Source organism: Muntiacus reevesi, chromosome 4 (genome assembly GCF_963930625.1).
Source record: "Muntiacus reevesi chromosome 4, mMunRee1.1, whole genome shotgun sequence".
Lineage (NCBI taxonomy): Eukaryota > Metazoa > Chordata > Mammalia > Artiodactyla > Cervidae > Muntiacus > Muntiacus reevesi.
The window spans coordinates 24,673,594-24,690,788 of record NC_089252.1 but is presented as its reverse complement, the minus strand read 5'-3'; the positions used below and the strand labels follow the sequence as shown (position 1 = coordinate 24,690,788).

General features: G+C 39.1%; 1 protein-coding gene across 1 annotated transcript in view; it reads left to right on the top strand.

Annotated features, from left to right (window-relative positions):
• DSG4 (desmoglein 4) overlaps positions 1-17,195 on the top strand; it is a 43,496-nt gene that overhangs the window by 10,593 nt on the left and 15,708 nt on the right. Inside the window, exons 2-9 of the mRNA XM_065934986.1 lie at positions 2,941-2,963; positions 6,341-6,376; positions 8,017-8,148; positions 10,236-10,391; positions 10,726-10,870; positions 11,479-11,645; positions 11,914-12,048; positions 13,204-13,389. Of these exons, the coding sequence (XP_065791058.1) occupies positions 2,941-2,963; positions 6,341-6,376; positions 8,017-8,148; positions 10,236-10,391; positions 10,726-10,870; positions 11,479-11,645; positions 11,914-12,048; positions 13,204-13,389 (980 nt within the window). The remainder of the gene's footprint in view (positions 1-2,940; positions 2,964-6,340; positions 6,377-8,016; positions 8,149-10,235; positions 10,392-10,725; positions 10,871-11,478; positions 11,646-11,913; positions 12,049-13,203; positions 13,390-17,195) is intronic.

Here is a 17,195-nt window from a genome sequence, read left to right as displayed (position 1 = left end):
CCCTCCTGATATCCTCATTTTATAAATAAAATTGGGGGGCATAAATGACTCATAAATGTACCATAAGGGTTACAGTGGAATTTGAACCCAATATCACATGTCCCAAACTCAATCTACAGTTCCAAAATGGACTCCTTTCCCGAAATGAGCCGACGCTGTATCCTGCACATGCTTCTTTTACAATGTGTATGATATTTCAGTATCTTTTATCTTCTGTTTTCCTCCCTCTTTTAACCTGTGAGCTCTTTACCCCATCTGAGTCTTCATCATATTCTTGGAGACTAGCATAGGCACATATATTTTAGTTTCCTTGGCATTTTTACATTGCTAGAAAAGGTCCTACTCAGGTTGCTAAAGTTAATACCATTTATTGTAAGGACGTCCAGAGAAAAAAAGGAAGACAGGAACTCATCAACTGGGGCACAGAGACTGGGAGTGGCATTTCTGGGTCATATGATAATTCTAGTTTTGGTTTTCTGAGAAACTTCCACATTATGCTCCACTGTGGCTGAACCAGTGTACACTTCTATCAACAGTGTACTAAGGTCCCCTTTCCTCCATATCCTCATCAATATTTGTTATTTGTGGTCTTTTTAATGATAGTCATTCTGACAGGTGTTACTTGATATCTCATTATGGTCTTAATTTGCATTTCTCATTTCATCATGATTAATGATACTGCACATTTTTCAAGTACCTGTTGGCCATATGAATGTCCTTTGGATAAGAGTCTATTCAGGTCTTCTGCCATTTTTCAATTGGATTTTGGTTTTTTGTTTGTTGATGTTGCCTTGAATAAGGTATTTACATATTTTGGATCTTGACTCATTGGTCATATCATTTACAAATGTTTTCTCCCATTTTAGTACTTGTCTTTTCATTTTGCTGATGGGTTCTTTGGCATCAAATGACTACAACTTTTGGATTCTACTGGCTACATTTAAAAAGTAGTGTAACAGTTTTATTTCAAAATATCAACATTTACAATATTCTTAAATTCCATCCTTTACAGCTATCTAAACTCGTGATGAAATTTTTTAGATGTCTTAGGTTGTTTTCCACTGTATCCACCCTAGTTTCTGCCTACTTAAAAGTCTGCAAGGTTAATGCTGGATGTGTGTGGTATGAAAACACCCGCTGGAGGATGGACCCAAAGCCCTGATTTTTTTGTTTAATTAATTGCCTAATTAATTAATTTAATTATTTATTTAATAAATTAAAAGATTAGGTTAAATTTTTTAGAAAATTTTGAAGAAGCACACCATTTTTCAAAAAAACATTAGGGCCACATAAGCAAAAATTTCTGAAGATTTCTGTACGACAGTATTAGGAACAGTTCAACACAAACATCAATATTCTCCCAGTCAGAAGAAGAATTATGTGACAGCAAGGTTTACGCAAAACCAGGGCAATTTGGCAAAATAATATCAGGTGATTCAAGAGAAGTTTTAGGCATTGAGTAAATGAATTGTTAAAGATAAACTAAAACATATTAAAATTTTAGAATTTATTTGAACAAAATCTGATTCAAATCAGGCATAACCAAACTGTAAGCAGTTAGAAACACTCTGCCCACAGAGGCAGGGGGAAAGCTTTTATAGAGAAAAAGCAAAGTAAGGAAATTACTGGTGCTGCAGTCTAAAGCCTGGGATTTCCCAGGTGGCTCAGTGAGTGAAGACCTGCAATGCAGGAGATGCAAGAGGCACAGGTTCGATCCCTGGGAAGATCCCCTGGTGGAGGGCATGGCAACCCACTCCAGTAGTCTTGCCTGGAGCATCCCATGGACAAAGGAGCCTGGGGGGCTACAGACCATGGAGTTGCAATGAGCTGGACAGGACTGAAGCAACTGAGCCCACCCACAAACACGGCCTAAAGCCGAGTGGACTATTTGTGAACAGCTATCCTCGAGGCGTTTACAGGCTTAGATTTTGGTTTGCTTGCCTCAACACCAGAGCATCAGAGCCACCCCAGTTTAATAGCCTCCTGCTTAATTAATTTAACAAAAAGAGTCAGTAATTTGGATCCATCCTCCAGCGGGTGTTTCATACCACACACATCCAATATTAACCTGGCAGACTTTTAAGTAGGCAGAAACTAGGGTGGATACAGTGGGAAATTACTGCCACATCACTCACTGAGTTATGAGCAGAACCCCACTAGGACTCACTCTCACTACCTTCCAGTTAAAATTAGGTTACTGGGTTGATTATAGCTCAGAGAGGAAGCAGCATACTGAGGCTAGCATGATTCTCAGTCAAACCTAAGACAACATCAGGTAGGACGAGAGGAATAGGTGGAAGAGAATATCAAAGGAGAGAGAAAGAAGGAGGAGAAGCAGAGGAGAGAGAGAAGAGAGACAAGGGTGAAGTGAAGGTGTGGACAGAGAGCTTCTTAGTAACCGTGGGCTCACATGCTGAGCTCACCAAACATCTGACATCCACCAAGACCACCCTTAACCTCTCACTAGAGGACAGCGCTTGAGAATCGCATGTCAGTTTCATCTCCAGCTCTAAATCACAGAATCTGTCAGTTCTCTGTTATCCTAATATCCTGATACCCTGAATGGAAGATATCTACTAAAGTGGTACATAAGGCAACCTTCAAAATATACAATGTCTCTATGTATTCACTGACATGGAACTTTACCCCAATAATCAGTGCAAAAACCAAATTATCAAATGGCATGTTATAATATGATTTTTTTTTGGTTAAAAAAAATTACAACTTGTATATGTGTTTAAAAAAAAAATCCTGGAAGAATTTCTCCAAATATTAACCATGGTGATTTCCAAGTAGTGGGATACTGTGTGATTTTTTTACTTTCTTAGACCTTCCAGAATCATCTATTTTTCTAACAAAAAGAATACCTAACTCCCAAAAAGCAATATTAAAAAAAAAAAAAACCTACTTATTTATTTATTTGGCTATGTTGGGTCTGAGTTGCAATACTTTGGATCTTCGTTGTGTCCAGGGGCTTAGTTGCCCTGAAGCATGTGGGATCTTAGTTCCCTGACCAGGGATCGAACCTGCATCCTTTGCATTGGAAGGTGGATTCTTAGCCACTGGACCACCAGGGAAGTCCCCAAAAGGCAATATTAATTACAAAATAAGACATCTTATGCAACCAATTAAAACCATCTTCTGTTCAATAATAAACTTTCTTCCCGGGTCTAGATATTATACTATGTCTAATAAAAGTATACATGAGTGAGAAAGTAAGTTAAAAGGAAATACTGGGCCCTACTGTCAAATTTCTCCTCCATATTTTACCTTCTCTGGACTCAGCTGTCATCCCAAATCCCCACCCCACCCTCCCTCATACCCCCCATCTCACACCTGCAAAACCTGCTCTGCGCCCCTCCACCAGTCCCAGGCTCTCTGTCTCAGTTCACTGACTCTCTGGGGTTCACAGTCGTGTCTGATCCCCTCCCTACATCTCTGCTCTGTTCTTGACAACAAACCCCCAAACCAGAACAGCCCTCGTATTCTTTGTCCACCCACTCCCAGACTGTCAAGTACAGCTAGAAAGGCACAGAACAAATGCACAATGAGGGAATAATGCACATTTCAAGAATGGTAGGTGGGCCGGCGGCTCCTCTCTGACTTGGGCTTGTTGGGCTGGCTTCCTGTCACCTCCCCTCTGGCACTTCCAGAGGTCTTTGACAGTCTCTTCCAGCCCTCCCCATGCCTGCTCACTCCAACTGTTCAGAACTCTGAAGTAGGTATGTGTGTAATTTTCCTCCAATTACACCTCCAAATGACTTTCTCTCTTCATTGTATTCTTTTGACCCTCTGTTTCAGAAGAAGAAACAGTCTTCCTCCTATCTGGTCTCTTTCACCCACAGCTCTGATTCAGCCATTCCTATTCTCTCCATCAGGGCTTCCCGGGTGGCTCAGTGGTAAACAGTCCAACCGCCAAAGCAGGAGACATGAGTTCTATCCCTGCGTTGGAAAGATCCCATGGAGAAGGGAATGGCAACTCACTCCAGTATTCTTGCCTCGGAAATTCCGTGAATAGAGGAGCCTGCAGGGCTCCAGTCCATGGTGTCTCAAACAGTTGGACACAACTGAGTGACTAAAGAACAACAAAATTTTCTCAATCACAGTCGTAACCACCTTTGATTTCTTCCCCCTTCTCCCCCTCCATTTCCTTTCTCTTCCTATCACTCTTTCTCCACAATCCCATTTCCTCTCCCTATAGACTATATATTTGATCACAGTGTCCCAAAATATGACTTGATCTAGTTAAATCCTCACTGCATCTCACACTTTAAAATCTCTGAACTTGAAAAGGTAAACTATAATTGCTATTTCCATTTTTCTCAATAACTTATTTTTTGAATCCTATAATTTGATTTATGCCCCTGGGAAAAGTTAGCAAAGACTGACTACTTTAGATCCCATGATGTCCTCATTCCCATTCTCCTTGTCCTTGTTATGGCACATAAACCACTAAATATTCCCTCTTTGTCTAACTTAGCACCCCAGTCCGCTCACTCTGCCTGCTCTTTGGCTACTTCTCCTTCACCTACTTATCCAACTTCTTTTACTTTCTGAACTACACATCCTCTCCAGCCCTCCCCTGTAAGGACCATGACCCCTACCCCTTCTTAGCATTCTCACACTAACAGAATCTGCTGTACACCCACAGCCCTGATCCCTTGACCTCTCTTTTCTGTTAGTCTCTGGGTGCCCTCTGTTTTCAGACTTCTTCCTTCTGACCTCTGCACAATACAAGCAGTTTCCATTAGATTCCGATCCCTGTCTACTTCTTGTATCTTAACCTGTTTCAAGACATAGCCTCAATTCCTTCAACTTTAAACAGCACTCCTGTGTGGATAAATTCTACTTCTATAGGTGGCATACTTGGTAAAGAATCTGCCTGCCAATTCAGAAGATTCAAGAGATGTGGGTTCGATCCCTGGGTTGGGGAGATTCCCTGGAGAAGGGAATGGCTACCCACTCCAGTACTCTTGCCTGGAGTATCCCACAGACAGAGGAGTTTGGTGGGCTACAGTCCATGGGGTTGCAAAGTGTCAGACACAACTGAGCACACGCACACATATAGCTTTTATATCTATTCCAAATTTCAGAAACCCATTGAAAACAAATAAAACAAACTTAGGTCACCATCTCCCTGCAGTGATAATCTCCTGCTGAATTTTCTGTTTCTATTAATAGTACCTCAATTCTCCGAGAAAGCCTCGCTCACGTCACCAGAATCATGTGACTCTTCCTCTCTCCTGCCCCGCAGCCCACAAGCTTCCATCCTCTCCCCTTCCCAGTGCCACCTCAGCACCGATGTTCATGTTCTATGCCTTACTTAAGCAACTGCTATCTAAGGCTGTCAACTTCAAGTGCTTTCTCCTTGTAATCTCCTCTTTGTATCAATGACATGTTTTAAAAATCATGTTCTCGTCACTCCCAGTCTCTTACCCAATAAAGTCTAGACTCTTGAGTCTGGCATATAAAACTTCATGATCCGGCTCCAAGCTCACATCTAAGCCTTGTCACCCAACACTCCTCATCATTTCCTCTAACTCCTCAAGTCCCTTAGACTGCAAGGAGATCCAACCAGTCCATCCTAAAGGAAATCAGTCCTGGGTGTTCATTGGAAGGACTGATGTTGAAGCTGAAACTCCAATACTTTGGCCACCTGATGCAAAGAGCTGACTCATTGGAAAAGACCCTGATGCTGGGAAAGATTGAGGGCAGGAGGAGAAGGGGACGACAGAGGATGAGATGGTTGGATGGTGTCACCAACTCAATGGACATGGGTTTGGGTAGACTCCGGTAGTTGGTGATGGACAGGGAGGCCTGGCGTGCTGCAGTTCATGGGGTCGCAAAGAGTTGGACACAACTGAGTGACTGAACTGAACTGACTGAATATTATTTACCATTTCTAGAACATCCTCTAAAACTTAGTGCCTTTACAACTCTACTTGTGATTTCCTCTTGCGAAAATTTTCTTCCCCATCAATTCCTCTTATCAAAGCAGGTCCATCCTGAAGACCCTTTCAATGGCCTCCTCTCCTATGAGTCTTTCCCAGGATTCACCTTGATAACTTGAGTGGTCCACTCTGTCCTTTCACTGAGTCCATCAGTATCTATGTTGAAGTATGTATCCTAACCTGTCTTGCTTTAAGTTAAAATTTTGTCTTCCCTAAAAGTTAAGCCTTTAGAGGGCAAAAAGCCTGTATTATTCATTTTGCATTACCCATGTTTATTCCATATTATTAACAAAATAGTATTTAACAAATGAATTAATGAAAAATGCTTTTCTGGTACTGTTTCCTTTAAATTATGAAAATTTATGCTTATATTTTACCTTCCGTAACAGGTGGTGCTGGAAGTAAACAGTGAATTTGTCGTTGAGGTAATGTATAATAAAACTATTTTTCAATTTAAAATCAAAAGAAAAACTGAATTTTGTAATGCATCATATATCAAAAATCAGAAAACATAATAGTTGAGATAAAAGATAAGAGAAAGAACTTCTTCCAAGTTGAAACAGCAATGGTAAAACCTATATTCCCCAATAGCCATGCATTTAGCCATGGTTTGTGACAGCTCAGTGTAGTAACTCCTACTTATCAAACTATGCCATCAGCTTATCTATACATTTTCCAACATAAATCAAAGAAAAAGAAGCAAAGTTACATATTAGAGTGGGAAGAGGATATTTTGACAGTTACATCAGCAAGAAGATAACTGACAGTAAATCAATGAGTAAAAGATACAAAAGTAAAAAATATGTAATCACAACTAAACAAAACAACAGAGAAACTAGTGCAGATTCTTAGAGCAGGACTCAGGATATAAAGCTACTGTCCTCTGTCTCCAGCAGGACTTTATTTCAGTAGTTAAATTTCCATTTCGAGGATCTCAAACCTTTGAAAAAAAAAATAGTTTTCTAATCTCTGTTGCAAACAGGGGAACATTTGTATCAAATGGAAGTTGCATCAAAATGGGGCGAAAATAAAAAATTCTTTGATTCTTGAAAGAATTTAAGAATTCTTTGATTCTTGAAATTCACTGATTTCTTTCCCCAAAGTGGTAATTAAATAAAGTCTTGATTAAAGCAAACACACTTATCCACATCTTGATAAATATATTAGGAGTTACTGCTAAAAATCTCTACACATAAGTACACATGTATACAAACACTTAGGTAGTAATATTTCTAAATTCTTCTCTTCTTTATTTATTTTTAAGTGAAGGATAATTGTTTTATGATATTGTGTTAGTTTCTGCCATACATCAACATGAATCAGCCACAGGTACTATACATATGTCCCCTCCCTTTTTGAGCCTGCCTCTCACCTCTCACATAAATTCTTTAACTATAAAATTCTTAAATATCTTCCAACAATAGCAACATAAGACTACAGAGAAAAACATATAGCAAGCAAAGATATAAACAGACAATGCTGAGAAGCCATCTAGACATCCATGGGATTACTGCAGGTACCATCAACTCAGCTAAAATATCCCTCTAAGCCTGCGCTAATCTATTTGGATGCCTAGCCAGAGCAGTGTCCTTATTAAGAGAGGAGAAAAATCCCTTCCCTCTCTTAGCTGAGCACACTCACCAGCTCTTTTCACAGGGGATATACTCACACGGAACACTGCAGTTTTTACACTCTGGAGACCAGGAATCCTGGTCACAGCAGAGTGAAGGGTGAGGTGGGCAGGACTCCTCACTTGGCGAGGACAGATTGAGGAAAGAAAAACCACATCTGTTACCCATTAGAACATACTATAAGCTCCATACAAAGCTAAGAAAATTTGTTTCACTAGAATCCTATAGCTAGAAAGAGATCATTCCAAGAGAAGTTGCTAAGTCAAGGTGACCAGGCTGTGTCCATCCAGAGTTATGAAACAGTAAACACTTTCTTTGTTCCTCAAATTCAATACCGTTGCTTCCTCTGAGTGCACCTTACAGTGTTGAATAAATGTCCTTACTGAGTAAAACTGCTCTAACACTGTGCAAAATGGGAATGCTTTTTGCTTAAGGTGAAGGAATTGGACGCGGAAAATGGTACCGCAAAATGGCAAACAGTCAGAAGACAGAAGCGGGAGTGGATCAAGTTTGCTGCGGCCTGTCGAGAAGGAGAAGATAACTCCAAGAGGAATCCGATTGCCAGAGTAAGTGATGAAACAAACAGGAGGAGGCTGTGCTGATAACAAAAGCTTCTGGAGGCAGGAAAGGCCCCAGACATGTTGAAGACTTGCAGCCTCCAGGACACCATAGTGACTTAGGAAGATGGGTGATGTGGAGTAATTTGTTCACATTGTTGAGACACTGCTTTGAATATCACAGTCTGGGAGCTGATAATACAAAGCAGAGGGTCTTTGAGTGATCCAGGGAGATCTGGATCTCCTGCACAACTGAGCTTTATCTGTTGGTTTGCATTCTGTGTACTGTCACATGTCGTTATAGGAGGGGTATGCATGATGTATGCAATAGTCTTATATTACAAAATCAAAGGTTTTCAGTATTGATTAATTCCCTCCAAGTCAGGATAGTGTCAAAAGTTTCCACTAGATTTCCTGTGTGAAGTCACTTCCATCGTGTCTGACTCTGCGACCCTATGTGCTGTAGCCTGCCAGGCTCCTCTGTCCATGGGATTTCCCAGGCAAGAATACTGGAGTGGGTTGCCATTTGCTTCTCCAGGGGATCTTCCTGACCCAGGAAATGAACCCACGTCTCGCGTTTCCTGCACTGGGAGGCGGGTTCTTTACTACTAGCACCACCTGGGAAGGTTTACAGTATTGATTAATCCCTTCCAAGAGAGTCAGGAAAGGGTCAAAAACTTCCACTAGATTCCTACATCCAGAAATTAAGAGAGTCTTAAAAAGTACTCTAAATACTGGCAATCAGTAAGGAAGGAGAGTGAAGAAAAGAATATATAATAAATTGATTCGTGAAGGAGGGGACCTGCATTAACACCCTCATTAGCACTTTCTGGATATCTTGGCCCTGCCCTCATGGTGAAATCAACAGTACAGGATCTACCAGAATTCTCTCCTTAAATATTACATATATGCATTGCTTAAATGTATATAGAAAGTTTTACATATATAGTAAGCATCCCACTGATATCAAAGATGTAACCTCACCTCAAGAAAAGAGATTATTTTCTCTCAGAAGTTTTCAAATTCTTGGAAATTTTTGGAAAGCTTTAAATTGTTACCATTTCCATTCAACTCACAGTTACAGCTTTCTGTTATCCCATTTGTGTGACATCTTGTGTCAGTCGCTCAGTCGTGTCCGACTCTTTGTGACCCCATGGACTGTAGCTACCAGGCTCCTCTGTCCATGACATTTCCCAGGCAAGAATACTGGAGTGGATTGCCATTTCCTTTTCTTCTCTTTTTATTCACATTTGGGGAATTTCCTGGATTCTCACTTATATAAATAAGATCTTTAGATTAAGGCGAGCTAATCCAAATTGTATTTTCAGCTGTCATTGTTTAAGTGTGGATATTTGGGCAAGAAATCTTAGTATTTTACTGGGTGTTCTTATCTTCAATATACAAGTGAGATTTCAAAATTGAAATATCTTTGTTTAAATTTATGAATAGCGTATACAAAACTACTCAAACAAAACCTATATGGCAGAATATTTGTCACAAAATCTGTTTGGCAAATGAGTGATGCAGTAGGCTTCAATTGATAAAATTATTGCCAATATCTCTAAACACTGTATTTCTCTTCTGGCTTTCCTAATTTATTGGTAATTTTGATTAAATCTCTAACTAAAGTCTAGACTGTTCATATTAATGTGAAACACCTTTTTAAAAAACAGTAGAGATGGCGCTTTCTTCTCTCAAATTCTTTCTCCAGGAGCAAAGAGAACCAGAAAATTGAAGAATGTTTTCATAATAACAAGTGTAGCATCAAGCACATAAGTGCCATATGCCAGGAATTGGGGTGAAGTGAGGAGGGGTGAGGTGACGATATGCTATCTCATACAATCACCAGAGCAAACCTAGGGTATAGGTGGTATTAGCAAACCCAGGGTATAGGCGGTATTATTGATATCTCATTATCAGCTGGTGCTTGGCAAAGCTAAGTGAATTTTCTAAAGTTACACAGATGTAAGTCATGGCTCCAGGTTTTGGTTCAAAGCCCACCTGACTACAAAGTCCATTCCCTTCTCGGTCCATTACACTCGGCAGATTATGACCTGCTCTAAACTAAATCACACTTCTGGCCATTTTCTCCATAGATTCGATCAGACTGTGAAGTGAGTCAGAAGATTACATACCGCATCTCTGGGGCAGGAATCGATCGGCCGCCCTATGGAGTGTTCACCATTAACCCTCGGACGGGGGAAATTAACATCACTTCAGTGGTGGACCGAGAAATAACACCACTTTTCTTGGTGAGTCACAGCAGTGCTCTGAGTTATGCATATTTTTTTCTTTAAAAAATATCATCCCAGGACTAATGCTTACTTTTGATAAAACATAGTAGACTGAAATCAAATAAATGACTTAAATAGATGAAAAGAGTATGAAAATATAAATTTACAGTTCAGGATTCTCTCATGTGTCACATTATGTATGTGATCAAATATCTTGATAAAATTTAAATCACTAGATTGTAATACAGTCTGAATTTACTGGGAAAATCGTTGCTTTGCACACTACCTGATATATTTTCAGGCTTTTTTTGGTGAAAATAGCGTTTCGGTTTTTTTTTCCAACTTTCCACAGATTTATTGCCGGGCTCTGAATTCACGGGGTGAAGACTTAGAAAGGCCTCTTGAGCTTCGAGTCAAAGTTATGGACATAAATGATAACCCCCCAGTCTTTACACAAAATGTGTACACAGCCAGCATTGAAGAAAACAGCGATGCAAGTAAGTAGAGTGACACGCCTTCACTGCATTACACCATCTATTTGTCTTGGTCAAAAGCTTTAGTAGATTGAAATATAGGCAGTTTCAATATCAGAAAAAGCCAAATTTGTATTTGAAAATGGAAAGTAATTTTTAGAAATTGTATTAAACAATTTTTAAAATTTTTTAAAAATACATTTGCAGAAACGTGAGACAATGCCAACCATGTCACTAAATTCCATTGTGATATAGTTCATTTTTTGTTAAAAAAAAATGTGACTTATGTAAACATACTGAGTTTATTGTTGTCACTTTAAATAAATTAATAAGTACATTTTAAAACAAAGATTATTGATTTTTTAAAAAGATTCCTATATTTTGCTAATTTGCCACCTAGTCATTTAAGGAGTATAAGTACTTTATAAATGGTAAAGGATTTTATAGAAGGAAACCACCATTATCTTTATAATCAGCAGTGAAGCAGAAAGTCATGGTACTATATTCTCATGGAAAACTAGAACAAGAGAATTCAGGAGAAGGCAGACTACTCTTTCTTCCTATGCCTGATGATTTGCAGAATTGATTCTAACAGACTCCCAAACTTTCTTCGCCTCCGTCTTCATTTCTAGACACCCTGGTGGTAAAGCTAAGTGCCACAGACGCAGATGAAGACAATCATCTGAATTCTAAAATTGCCTATAAGATCGTGTCTCAGGAGCCAGCGGGCTCACCGATGTTCATCATGAACAGGTACACTGGAGAAGTGCGCACGACGTCCAATTTCCTCGACAGAGAGGTAAAGCCTGCTGTGAATGAATTTTTAAAAATAAGGAATTCAGTGTTGAAGAGACAAAGATGAAATGATTCATGTGTGCCCATGCCTTTTTCGTGTAAAGGAGAAGAATAAAAATAGTCCAGCCATTACTTTTCAATGAAAATGATGAAAAGAAAAAAATATTGTCTTAAAAGATGACAGAAAATTATAAAAGAAAATGAAATAATCAGAATGTGTTGAATTGTATTCCAAACTAGGTCAAAGTCTTAAAATTCTCTTTCATCTTAAGCAACACAGCATGTATAACCTCCTCGTGAGGGGCTCAGATCGGGATGGAGCTACAGATGGACTGTCTTCAGAGTGTGACTGCAGAATCAAGGTTTTAGACGTCAATGATAATTTCCCCACTTTGGAGAAAACTTCCGTGAGTCGTTACTCTTCTACTCCCTTTTTCCCCATAAGGGTCGATAACAGATTTACTTTCCTGCTAGTTTGTGAACCTGGTTCTATGACAGATATGCTGCTGTGCTGTGAGAAGTTGTGTCCAACTCTTTGCAATCCCGTGGACTGTAGCCCAGCAGGCTCCTCTGTCCACGGGGTTACGACACGTGTAGACGTACTCAACTTTCTCGCTGTATAAACTTTGGAACTTCTTACATATAATCATATACAAGACCCGCTGGAGAAGGAATAGACTACCCACTCCGTATCTTGGGGGCTTCCCTGGTGACTCAGTTGGTAAAGAACCCACCTGCAATGCGAGAGACCTGGGTTTGATCCTTGGGTTGGGAAGATCTCCTGGAGGAGGTAACAGCTACTCCAGTATTCTGGCCTGGAGAATTCCATGGACTGTATAGTCCATGGGATCACAAAGAGCCAGACACAACTGAGTGACTTTCACGTTCACTGAATAGTACGCATGCCTTTGAGTCACTATTCTGTGTAAATCTCTTCTTTGGCAGCAATGAACTATCTCCCCCATACTCTACTCACAGAAATGCAGAAATTTATGAACATAACTCTGGGAATCATGTAACCACGTTGATGTATTTTTCTATGCCTGATGATTTGCTGAATCAATTCCAGAAAAGTCCCAAACATCCCAAATTTCATATTCATAAAGAGGCACACAATTGAAAACAGTAGGGCCAAACCTGGCTCACTGCCTGTTTTGGTTAAAATTAAAATGTTTTATTGGGCCACAACTGTGTTGTCTGTGGCTGCTTTGATCTTAACAACAGCAGAGATGAGTAACTGACACAAACTCTCTGGTCCACAAAGTCTAATATAATTACCATCCCGCCCTTTACATAAAAGGAATAACTAACTTAAGGAAAATTTAAAATAAGCAAGAAAAATAAAATGAAGTGCCTGTTTGACCTTGATTCCACCTGCAGCACAAGAAAATCGGTTTTATTATCTTGTAATCATTTTATTCTTTTATTTCTGATAGGACAGATGGTTGATGCAAAAATCATTGGCATAGTCTGTTGTTAGCACTTCAAATAATAATTATGATAAGTCGATCTCTTTCCTTTTGAAAATGCATTGATTAGAAAATTGATCTATGCCATTTCAGTACTCAGCGAGTATCGAAGAGAACTGTTTAAGTTCGGAACTGATCCGATTTCAAGCAATTGATCTCGATGAAGAAGGCACTGACAACTGGTTGGCAAAATATTTAATTCTCTCTGGAAATGACGGAAATTGGTTTGATATTCAAACAGACCCACAAACCAACGAAGGCATTTTGAAAGTCGTCAAGGTACAGTATGGGATCTGTAATATTTGCTTTCTAAGAAGGGCTAAAATACTGAGAAAGAGAATATCTCTGTAACAAATATACCACAACTTTGCATACTACTTGTGTGGACAAGTATCCTGCCTTAGTGGACTGTGTCAGTTCAGCAATGCAGTGTTTATTACTAAGAGAAATAAGAAGTCTGTTTTGTTCTCACAGTGCCCAACATCTAGTCGAGAAAATAAGGCAGGTACTCCCAAACTAGGTAACAATATGAGTTAAAAACCAAACACATAGTAGATGCTATGGTATTAGGCATAAACTGGAGTGGGTCGCCATGCCCTCCTCCAGAGGATCTCCCCGACCCAGGGATCAAATCCGTGTCTCTTACATCTCCTGCGTTGGTAGGCAGGTTCTTTACCACTAGCACCATCTGGGAAGCCCCAGTGAATAGCCAGATGGGCGAAATATGAAATAGGTACTAACAGATAAGATCTTTCTGAGCAAGAGGTGGCTGAAAGAGTTTCAGTCATGGAATCAGGTTTAAGACTTTATAACTGAGATTGTTAACGTGGGTAACAAAATGCACAAACACACAGATGAGAAGGCATAAGGCGTGTTCAGGCATGACGAGCAGTTCTGTGGGGCTGTTGCAAAGTATTCATGGAGAAAAGTGATGAGATGCAAGAACACATGTTAAGAACTTTGAGTACTGGACTGTAGGGTTTGACTTTTTTTCTTATAGATTAATTTTTCTTGAACTACTTTTTGCTTTATGGACAACAATAAAATCTAAATATACAAATAAAACTACAGACCAATAAGATTCAAATTAGCATTAATGAAATAAGTGAAATCAATTTTTCACAAACAAAATTACCACTAACAACATAAACAGAACTTATAGCTATGAAAACATATACTAGTAGACCTATGTATGTATTTATTTTAGCATGCAGTGTGAACTGTGATTATTCAGTGTTACTACTTTTCTCTATTCCAGTTACTGTGATACTTTTTTCCAGACAGTAAATTAGGAAGCCATTTAGCCCTTATCTGATGCAAACATATTGTTTATATATTGAATTTTTTTCTGTTCTTTTTGCAACTGTTTGGAGAAATTAAAGTATTACTACTTTACCACAAAATACAACCACTAGCACAGAAATCATGCAGTGTATCAAATTACAGGCAGTCATCAAAAACATGGAAAACATCTGTATGTGCTTTTAAAATTGCCATTCAAATCAATATACAACATTTCAAAATTCCTTAAGAGAAAACAAAGCCTCCAAGAATACGCAATGAACTTCCTGTTTGAGAAACATGGCTCTGGGCCAGAGATCAGCAAATAGCAGCCAAATCTGACCAGCCACTTTTTTGCAAATAAAGTTTTACTGGAACACAACCACACACATTCATTCATATATTTCCTATGGCTGTTTCCACACTCCATTGGCTGAACTGAATGCTCAACATGGAAACTGTATCTAACCTCCAAAGCCTAAAATATTTTTATCTTCCCTTAAGCAAAAAAATTCACCAGCCCTACTTATACACCAAGAAAAGCTTTGGGGTATATTTTTAAATATCCATAACATTATAAGCTTAACTCCAGAAAGATGAAAGAAAATAATTATATATTGATGAAGTCTTGCAGCTAGGAACCTGATCTAAAGTGAATGAAGTCAAAATACAAATTAAGGAGCAAATAGGAGCCACTGTCAAATGTGACATGGATAGAAAGAGAGAGGAGGTTGCCTGTCACCTCATCAAATTCTGAATATTTAGTCACATTTCTTACCAGGGATCAGAATTTGTTCCACCTTGCATCTTAGTTAAAAATCAAGATCTAGACATGTCATGAAATTCTTACCTATCTTCTTACCACCTTTATCACTGTCTTTGCATATTACTTGCAATATATAACTTTTTTTTGCTTTTAATCTGCCTCCTAAACTTCTAAAATGAGAGCAAAAAAAAAAAAAATCTTTGAGCACAAACAACTTGACCTAAATATCTTTCCATCCCTTGAACCTGGTCCCGTGTTCAGAATATAGCAGCAGCTCACCAAACTTTGAGAGTAATGATGATGCCACTTACTGAAACTGCTGCTCTCACCGAAACAGGAGGCACTGAGCTTGAATGCAGAGTTCATCATTTCTACAAAATTAGAAAAATGAAAAAGAAAACACGTTCATCACTCAGGCAGTGCACTATCTGTGACATACATAATGTTTTCTGTGAGAGCTAAAACTTCTTAAAGATCTATTTACACTATTGCAAAAAAGAAAAAAAAACTACTGGAAATTCAATTTCATGAAAAATTGATCAAGGTAGTATTAGACATGGTGTCAACAAAGTATGTATATTTTTTCAGAATGATAACTTCCCAAGTTTCTTACAAAGAGCAGAAAACAATATGCTTTAAAACATCAAAATAATGTAGAAGGGCTAGTAAAATTTAAAATATTTATGTGTGTGCCCTGATGCTGGGAAAAGATTGAAGACAGGAGGAGAAGGGGACGACAGAGGATGAGATGGTTGAATGGCATCACCAATTCAATGGGCATGAGTTTGAGTAAGCTCTGGGAATTGGTGATGGACAGGGAAGCCTGGCGTGCTACAGTCCATGGGGTCACAAAGAGTTGGACACAACTGAGCGAGTGAACTGAACTGAACTGAATATGTGTGCTAGCACACAGCCAAAAGAGCTATGTATGTAGAGGATATATGTGCAATTTTCCAAGATTTGGCATTTGGAAAGAGGTCACTAATGTCCTCTGGGACTCTCTTCATATTCACTCAAGCTATTACTTAACCCCGTAGAAACTGACCTCTAAGTCACAAGCTTTTGACTAAGATTTCTAGAACCCTTTTCTTAGTCTGAGGACATTACAAATAATCCAGTTCAACCCAAATTTGAGAAATGAAGGGTGCCGGGAATATGGATCAGACATGGTCCCAGTTCTCCAGGAACTATCCCACTTTATAACCATCGTACTTATGAATCACTCATAAGGATTTTCTAAGCAGAAAATCCTAACAGATTCATCCTCATGGTTTTCCCTTTATTCTGGAAACCTTGTTCCTTTCAGGGCTATGGTATCCTTAGTTTAGCAAACCTTTTTCTCCTTTTCCCCACCAGCTCTCACTATTGCCCATAATTAATTAACCCCATTTCTTGGGTATGGAAGCCTGGCAGTCCTACCCTCCTTAGGATTGGCCCCTGTGGTATAGCTGAACAAGAGAAAGACCTCTAAGAAAGTGAAAATCTTTTTGTCAATAATAATTTTTTTGGTATTTATGAACACATACGTATAGATAACAATATAAATAGATGGGGGAGTATGCACACATTCACTTGAACATCAAGAAGAAAAGCAAAATACTATCCAATTGGAATTCTAACAAAGAAATACTGGTTGTGTATTTTTATAATAACTCTAATCAAGATTTATTACACACGTGCTGACCCTGTTCCCGCATGGCACATGGCAAAGAATCCACCTGCCAATATGAAAGAGGCAAGAGACGTGGGTTTGATCCCTGGTCGGGAAGATTCCCTGGAAGAAGAAATGCCAACCCACTCCAGTATTCTTGCCTGGAAAATTCCATGGACAGAGGAGCCTGGTGAGCTATAGCCCATGGGGTCACAAAGAGTCAGACACGACTGAGCATGCGAGCAAGCAGTCTCTGGACACCAGTTATTGGGCTATATTATGTGTATAAAGGCTCTATGCATATTATCTCAATCATCAGAACTAAGGGAAGAAAATATTATGATTCTTTTTTTTTATAGAAAGTGAAACAAAACCAAAGAGGAAAAC